Here is an 8,428-nt window from a genome sequence, read left to right as displayed (position 1 = left end):
TTACAAGGATCTACATATAACCTCCTCCCTGGGGGATGGACAACAGAAAAGTGGGTGAAGGGAGACATGGGACAGTGTAAGCTATGACAAAATAACAATTTATAAATTATCAAGGGTTTATGAGGGAGGGGGGAGCGAAGAGGGAGGGGCTAAAAATGAGGAGGTGATGCCAGGGCTTAAGAGGAGAGTAAATGTTTTGAGAATGATGCTAGCAATGAATGTACAAATGTGCTTTACACAATTGATGTATGTATGGATTTTGGTAAGAGTTGTATAAGCCCCTAATAAAATGATTTTTTAAAAATCATTAAAATCACAAGCAACTTTTATGGAACATGTCTATAACATTAAAGATCGATCCATATAAGGGAATACATCATGCCCCCTGCTACCATTCTTCTCAGAGTATACATACTGTTGACCCGTGAACAATACTACAGGGGGGTGTACTTTTAAGTGAATCATTTTTCCCTGTTGCTACTATACTGAGCTCTAGTAGCTGCTTAAAAAGCTGATGTTAATCAACTCAGCCTGAGCAGTTCATCCCTCCAGTAACTACAGATACTCGGGTAAGCATATATTCAAGTTTACAACTACAATAGCAACACACACAAAAATCCACATTTAAGTGACTCCACATAGTTCAAACCTGTCAATTGTAAATTATATATGGATTTTTCAACTGTGTGGAAGGCTAACCCCCGTGTTGTTGAAGATCAACTGTGCCCATCTAAAAATACTACAGAAATCTTTTAGGTGGTATACTTAAATGGTGAATCCAACCCGAGCTGTGGATCATAATCACTTGTGAACTTTCTAAAATTAGTGTTTATGGCTCCACTGGTACTTCTAACGTACAGCCAGGCTGGAGAATGATTAAGCTACTCTAATTAATCATTTACCCCAAGAGAACATGCAAAAAAGTTTCAGATACTGTTCAGGATTGTCTGCAGTTGGGTCAGACATTTGCCATACCTAGCCTTACACGGTCCAAATGACCCAGTTGCTCCCTATCCCCAAGACCTGGAAGTCAATATAGGCAGCAGACAGTAAATATTTCTAATATTAACCTAGAAAATAAGTTGCTCAACAGCACACAAACTACATTAGTAGTTAAGTTTTCAAAGCTCATTTTATATATAATTCTTTTAAAATTTGCCTAAAATCTGTTTAGATGCTCAAAACTGACCCCAAAAGTACTTTTTAGTTTAGGTAAAAAATAAGTATCAATTTAGACAGGTAAAAAGTAGCAGTTCAAAGGGTCCTGACAATATGAGGAGTTAGCTAATATTAGAAAGTGCAGGGTCAGCAGTTAACAGTTGGAAGCCATAGCCATTCCCCAAGAGAAAGATGAGGCTTTCTACTCCTACACAGTTTCATAAACCCAAAGGGCTATCTATTCTGTCCTATAGTGTCACCATGAGTCAGAAATGACTCAATGGCAGGGAGTTTGACTTAAAAAAAAAAAAAAGTGTCCAGACGGCACTGTCAAGTAATGTCGGACTGGTACCATTAAAGTTGCTGTTCAAACACATCAGCCACTCTGAGGGGGAAAGGGAAGCTATCTGCTCCCAGAAAGAGCCTGGGAAACCCTAGATAGTGTGATTATGGGTTGGATTCCCCAATGGCAGGGTTGCGTTGGGGAATTGCAGTACAAAGGGCCATTGTGGCGCAGTGGTTAAAGCATGCCAAATGTAAACTGAAAAGTTGCCACTTCAAACCCACCAACTGCTCCATTGGAGATTGATGTGGCAGACAGCTTCCATGAAGATTTTAGCCTTGGAAACTCTGAGGTAGCTCTATTCTGGCCTATCAGGTCACTGTGAGTTAGACAGTAATGGGTTTTGATTTTAATAGCAGCTTAAATTAAAGCCCACACACACAATAACATTTCATAACAATGTATTTAAATCTTTGTTATCTTGAAGGATATGCCAGGAAAATCAAACTAAAGAGCTAAGATCTTCAGGTCATACCAAATCAATTTTTAGAAAGTGAAAGTTAATACCAGTGGCTAAAATGAATGAGGCACTTTTGGGGAATAAAGAGAAAATACAATCCTAAAAATACCTGGTAACTTGTGCTGGAATACATTTTCCATGATCTGTTTAATTGCTAGTCTCTTTTCCAGGTTCTCATTGTGCAAGCCAAACTCTTGTACCACTGTGTCAATGGCAATGCCGATTGCATTTATCTGAGAGGGTGTTGGTGGGGGTAATGTTGTGAGTAACTCTTCTTCTTGCTTTTCCTATTAAGATAAACAGTGAGACTAGAAATTGGCCTCTACTTTATTTTTTTTAACTTCTATTATTTCACTGAGACAAAACTCTATGATTTCTGGAATTTTTCCTTAACTCCCTCTCATCTTAGCTGTATAATACCATCAACATACAAAATTTTTAACGAGCATAACATGTCATAATAATGAATACATAAAAACAGATGGAAGTACAACCAAATGTTAACAATAGCAATATCAACAAATTATGGCTTACTTTTTCTAGTATAAGGAGCCTTGGTGGTATGGTGGGCTAAACACTGGGACTGCTAACAGAAAGGTTGCTAATTCAAACCGACCCGTCACTCAGCAGACAGAGGACGAGGCAGTCTCAGGAACCCTACAGAGAACAGTTCTACTGTGTCCTATAGGGTTGCTATGACGGAATGGACTTGATGGCAGTGGGCTGACATACACCCAGGTTCTATCACTGGCTTCAAACACTTCTGTTATATGAGACTGCTTAGCATGACAAGTATGAAATATTCTGGCTAAAATCAATCAGTATATGCTTTAAAGTAAATATAAGTATAAAATATTGGGGGGTCACATAAATCAATAAATATAATTGGCAAAGCTGTTAAGATCACAGCCTTAAGGAGAGAAGAAAAGGATGACAAGAATAACAAATGGCAAGATATTTGTTTGGACTACATTAAACTTACCTTAATGTTTTTCTTGTGTCTTTTCTCTTTGATATGCTTATGGGCAAATGCAATGGAATCAATTAAAACATCACAGAGTTTGCAGGTGTATTTTGCTGTAGGGCAGTTTCGCGGTCGCTGTAATTTGAAGAGATTTACAGACAGGTAATCTCCAAACATACAAGTAAACATTAGCTAGAAATCCATTTCCCCTTTATGCTTGAAATTGTTCATGTACTATTATCTCCCTTTACCCCTACTCTCAATAGTCATTTTGATTTAAATAGCAAGTATTAGTTCTACTAAATGCAAGTGAATATAATTTTTAACTTGTGGTATATATAAACTAATAACCAACTTAGGATATCCAGCTCACTAATACACCTACTCCAAATTACCAACATAGGGCCAACAAAAATAAAGACTTTATAATAATAAGATAGATACAAAGACAGAAAAAAGAGACACCGAGACATTACCCTTTTTAGTCTCTCAATGCAGTCTCTTCTCAGTCGCTCTTCAGCCTGCTGTAAGCCCAGGAGCTCCTTCATGGACAGGGCTGATTCATCAATCACAGGACCTTCCAAGTCTTCGTCCTGTTCATTTTCCTCATCTCTCGTTCTCCTGAGTTTCTTTGGTCTGGACCTCTGCTTCTTATTTTCTTCAGTCAAGGAAAAAAACATTATTGAAAATAATGAACAATGTCACTCCAAGTAAAAAGTCAAACTTCCATATTTCATTGTAAAGACAAGACTTAGAAGATATGGTACCTCTCCCATGGACAAAGAGCCTGAGTGTTCATTACACTTCTTTACTGCATATATCAATCCACACAAATAATCTTTTTTCGGAAAGCATTAAAAAAAATATTTCAAGTATTCAATGTAATTTTATCATCTCTCCCTGGTATACTGCTAAGCATACTTATGCAAGTCAAAATTATCATCTTCTAGAGGCTAGTTATCCTTATAATCTGACATCGTCCACTATACCTGTTATTTTAAATAAAATCATCCACATTTCTTTTCAGATCTTAATGGGGCAAAAATGGACACTATATCTGTAGAAAACTCAGAAATAAAGCATGCCCATTACTGGAGTTACGTAGTTGCAAAGTTTATTTCTGATAACAAATGGAAACTGGGAGGCTCTCTCCTCTCTCAACTAAGCATGAATACCAAGAAATTCAGGCCAACATTATACACCCTAAGGATAACTATTGTCCATTTTATCTTCACTTTCTTTGAATTCATTTTAATATCATTTCATAAGATAAAAATCATAGTTGAAATAAAAGTTTTATCTAAGTTCAAACTAACACAAGTAATTTGTGTCTTAATAATATTGTTTCATAAGCTCTGTTGTTAGTTCTACAATTCTTATAACTCATAAGTGTATCTGTTCATTTTTGGAACAAAACTTTTCATTTGATGACACTGAAGATAACTATGGGACTAGATTATAATACTTATTTTTAGTTAGTTTTTAAGCTACCTGTAATACATCAGATTAACATAAAATTTATTTTCCAAATCAGAATTTTGATGTAAAGATTAAAGCTTTAAATGGCTTACTATAAACTGGTCTTTGGAAATATAAACCTATTGAAATGCCTTGAGGAGATTTCTGTATGTAATATTTTCAGTTAATTATAATTAACTTTTTGATTGAAGAAAAAACTATTGCCATGAGCAATAATCCTATATTACAGATGCTACTGCCCCTATTATAAAGTTGGGGAAAAGAACAGAATATGAGAATAAATAACTTACTCAGAGACACATGGATGGAATTCTGAGAATCAAGCTTTTCTTTTACAATAAGATTTGAAAAATAAGTTACCTAATTTTTTGAATATTCTACTTCATATCTACAATAGAGGAAAACTCAAAATATAATATAACCTTTTGATCAATATTTCATAGTCCTGCATGGCATAAAACAACCACATAACATTTCAGAGAATGGGAACTTGGAAGACCAAGCGGCTAAAAAACTCTCATCATTACTCAGAGGAAGATTACATGGCTCTTCCTATGTTTAATGTAATATGAATTCTCTATAGTCAGCATATAGTCATTGCATGTGCCTGAGTGTATGTTTCCTAATTATGATCATAAATGCACTGTTCTAAACCCACTAAGCTGGCAATCTAGGATGTGCAGGGATGAAGTGGAGGGTGACAATATAAAAATGAACAACAGAGAGTTAACATTAAAAATAAGGAAATCGTTAAATCATTTTCACATCATCACTTAGTAGGATCTTTCCTTATGAAGATACCAGTAAGAAAGCTTTCTAGGAACTTTTGCATAAAATGCAGTTTCTATTTTAAAATGAATTTCCCTCTAGAGCAAGTTTATAGCACATTACTTCATGAAGACTTTTATGGGACAGATCCTGAACAGCTCTTTATTTAGCAACTGTGAAAGCATGCGTCTATTTAATTTAGACAAAGCATGCTCACTTTCAATTAAAGGACAGTAAAAATGCCTTCCATTAAATGATGGAAAAAATGTACTTCCTCTGAAAAACACTTAAAAGTAATTTATTACTTCTGATAAACAAGTAAGAATACACTGGAGTTGTCAATCATAAATTGTCACTGTTAATATCTGTCTAGTTACATTTATCTATAAATCTTTCTTTTTACAATGCTTTTCAATGCCAAGTTTTTCTTTTCTAAAAGACCAATAAATTAAACTTCTACATCTCACTTGGACCCAGTAATATAAAAATATTCAGAAACTTTTCCTTTATAAAACACAATTTCCCTCCAGTTAATTCCTGAGTTAATAGCAAGAAAAGCGGAGGACAAGACTTCAGTTCTACTTCCTCAGATACCTCTGCATGGCGAAATTCGAGATCAATTTAGCCTCTCCTGACCTACAACTCTTGACTTATAAAACTGCTATTTCACCTTTGCAATATGAAGACAGTGAGTGGGGAACATAATCACTTCAAGCTCTTTTTAAACTAAAAAGTATTTGATTCCCTTATAACATCTCATTTTTTCTGCTTAAATATTAAAAAATACAAAACAATAATGATGATGTTAGAACATTTGAGCATAATCACTGCCATTCAACTGTCTAGGTGAAAACTATAGAAATAGCAACTATTTTGCTACCTATATATTTACCATAATAAGACAGCACTGGTCCCTTGCTAACAAACAGTTGAGAATTTTATTTAAAGATTTATAATTGACTTACAGTTTAAGAATTCTATGCAAAGGAAAAAAGGTACTCGATATGGTCAAGGTGAAAAACTCACAAAACTCACAAATGCTTACACATACACACACACACATACAGACTGATCACTGTGAGGTAACACGAACATGAGGGAATCTGGAGACTTGCACAATATCCACATCACCTACAAACCTTAAAATTTAGCAAAAGTTTAAAAGTGCTGGTCAGACCAAGGGCTCAAGTGGAAAGCAGGTGTTGTAAGAATGATGAAGTCAACATATGTATTATTGTGCTGGACACAAATGACGTATGTACAGATTGTGATGAGTTGTATGAGCCCCTAATAAAATGATTGGACGGCATTTCATATAGCCACTAACAAAGGGTTTTTGCCAATAAACTCAAAAGTCCACTTTTCCAAGTATAATTTGTATTAAATCATTAGCTTGTTTTAAATCATTACTTTATTTCATTTCAGAATTCCCATTATTGCCCATTAGATAAATATAACTTTCCTATTTATAGGAACCACTGGTACAAAATGCATTTGCTTTTTACATCTAAAAAATGGCAGCATTTCCCAAGGACAAAATCCAAAAGGCAGGAAGGAAGGGTTAGGGAACAAGGAAAAACAGAAATGGAAGGCTGGATAAGTAATGCTACATTGTGGGTATTGAAGTGAACTGATATAAAATAGAATGTGTATGAATTATTAAATTAAAAAGTGATAAGATTTTTAAACTTTTATCCAATTCATAATAAAGCTTTTAAAAAATATTTTGATATTACTGAAATGAAACAGTAAAGTTCTTATTGCATTTTTAACTTTCTAAACTTATTTTTCTTATCCTTTGTTTGTCATGCACCTTTTGGGAAATGGGGTAGGAATATTGGACCTTGCTAAAGACATCAGGATATATTTGCATGCCACAAAATTTATTGTATTATATAAAATCAAATTTTTTTTAGTTTTGCCTGTCTATATCCACAGACACATTCAGTATTCAAAACACACAACTCAAAAATTATGATATGGCCCCAAGGGGAACATGGTTATAGTCTCTTCTGTAAAAAGCACCAATTAAAAAAAAAAAAGCTAACTAAAGTGAGCATCAGAGCAAAAATAAACTTTTAAAGAGATCAAAACTGTGTTGAAGTTGAAACACATGAAATAAGTTGACTACTTTTGTAAAGCAGAAACAATGAAAACCTGGAACTTCTCAGCTTAAAACAGAATTCCATAGTTCTGTTACTGACATTACTGTCACATTACTGACTTCAGGATTGTAACTTGACAAATTAGGGACATATTACCAGGGCTTCCTGCTTCAATTTCTGACATAGCTTCTAGGTTCGTTAGGTCCTTATGAAACAGTCCTCTCACAGTTTTGCAGCCTCTTCCATCTTGCCATCTATACCCATCTTCACTTTCTTGAAAGGGGTCTTTTCTTGGTCTGCTTGTAACTGGAATTCTAGGTCCAGGTTTACTTTCTCTCCAATTGTCCGAATTACCAGAAAGTTCATCGGAAAGCCATCTCCTACTCTGATCTTTGTAGCTGTCATTCATCCAGGTCGGGTGGCTGTAAATGGGGTTTTTAAATGCATATGGACTGTTGGAAACTGCATATGGTCCTTTTCTGGGAGTATTCCCATAGTTCCCTGGTGATACTTTCTTTTTTGGAAGGCCTTTTTCAGTTTTACCAATATGGCCTTTAGCATAATCATCCATTATTAAATAATCTTGTTGTGGGTGACTCCTTCGGAAGTCGTCATCATCTAAAGCCCCTCGGTCTTTAGCCCGTTTCACAAAATATGGTTTTGCAGCATCTCCCATGGTCGTTTACTTCAATTTTCTTACTCTGTACCTGAAAGAAGGCATTTTGGGGAAAATCAAACCATAACAGAAGATAATAGGATACTTTATACACCAGCAATAGATTTATTGCAGCGGAATGCAAAAGCCTACCAGAAAAATTTACTTTCCTACTTCCTCTTTCAATAACCATTTCCATCACACTCCCAATAAACAATACTAAAAGAGAAGGCTTAAGTCTGTAACCTGTTCACGAAAATTAGTTCTTACTCCTAAACACGATTAAAGTCTGTGAATGAGGAAAGCTCCCCTACAAATGTTTCTTTTCAAAGAAAACCGCATCCCAAGACAATACTGTTACCAAGCTAACCAGTCTTACTTATTTTTAGTTGTAAATTATCTATCGTTCTTATACAAAGTAACCGAAACTTCGACTGTCTCTCAACTTCACTTTTTCGCCTCTCCGCTTCCTTCTCAGCGTCACCGCCCTCCGCCC

General features: G+C 35.2%; 1 protein-coding gene across 3 annotated transcripts in view; it reads right to left on the bottom strand.

The window, feature by feature from the left end:
* Positions 1-8,363, bottom strand: part of TUT7 (terminal uridylyl transferase 7) — a 68,358-nt gene extending 59,995 nt beyond the window's left edge. For all 3 annotated transcript variants that reach the window (XM_045289418.1, XM_004714600.2, XM_045289420.1), the window contains exons 1-4: positions 7,434-8,363; positions 3,402-3,583; positions 2,944-3,060; positions 2,071-2,248 (exon numbers count right to left, since the gene is read on the bottom strand). In XM_045289418.1, the coding sequence (XP_045145353.1) occupies positions 2,071-2,248; positions 2,944-3,060; positions 3,402-3,583; positions 7,434-7,953 (997 nt within the window). In that variant the 5' untranslated portion in view covers positions 7,954-8,363. The remainder of the gene's footprint in view (positions 1-2,070; positions 2,249-2,943; positions 3,061-3,401; positions 3,584-7,433) is intronic.
* Positions 8,364-8,428: the final 65 nt, after the last annotated feature.

Source organism: Echinops telfairi, unplaced genomic scaffold, assembly GCF_000313985.2.
Source record: "Echinops telfairi isolate 266 unplaced genomic scaffold, ASM31398v2 ScPeMD7_27;HRSCAF=92, whole genome shotgun sequence".
Taxonomy (NCBI): Eukaryota; Metazoa; Chordata; class Mammalia; order Afrosoricida; family Tenrecidae; genus Echinops; species Echinops telfairi.
This window is presented reverse-complemented; position numbering and strand designations above follow the sequence as displayed.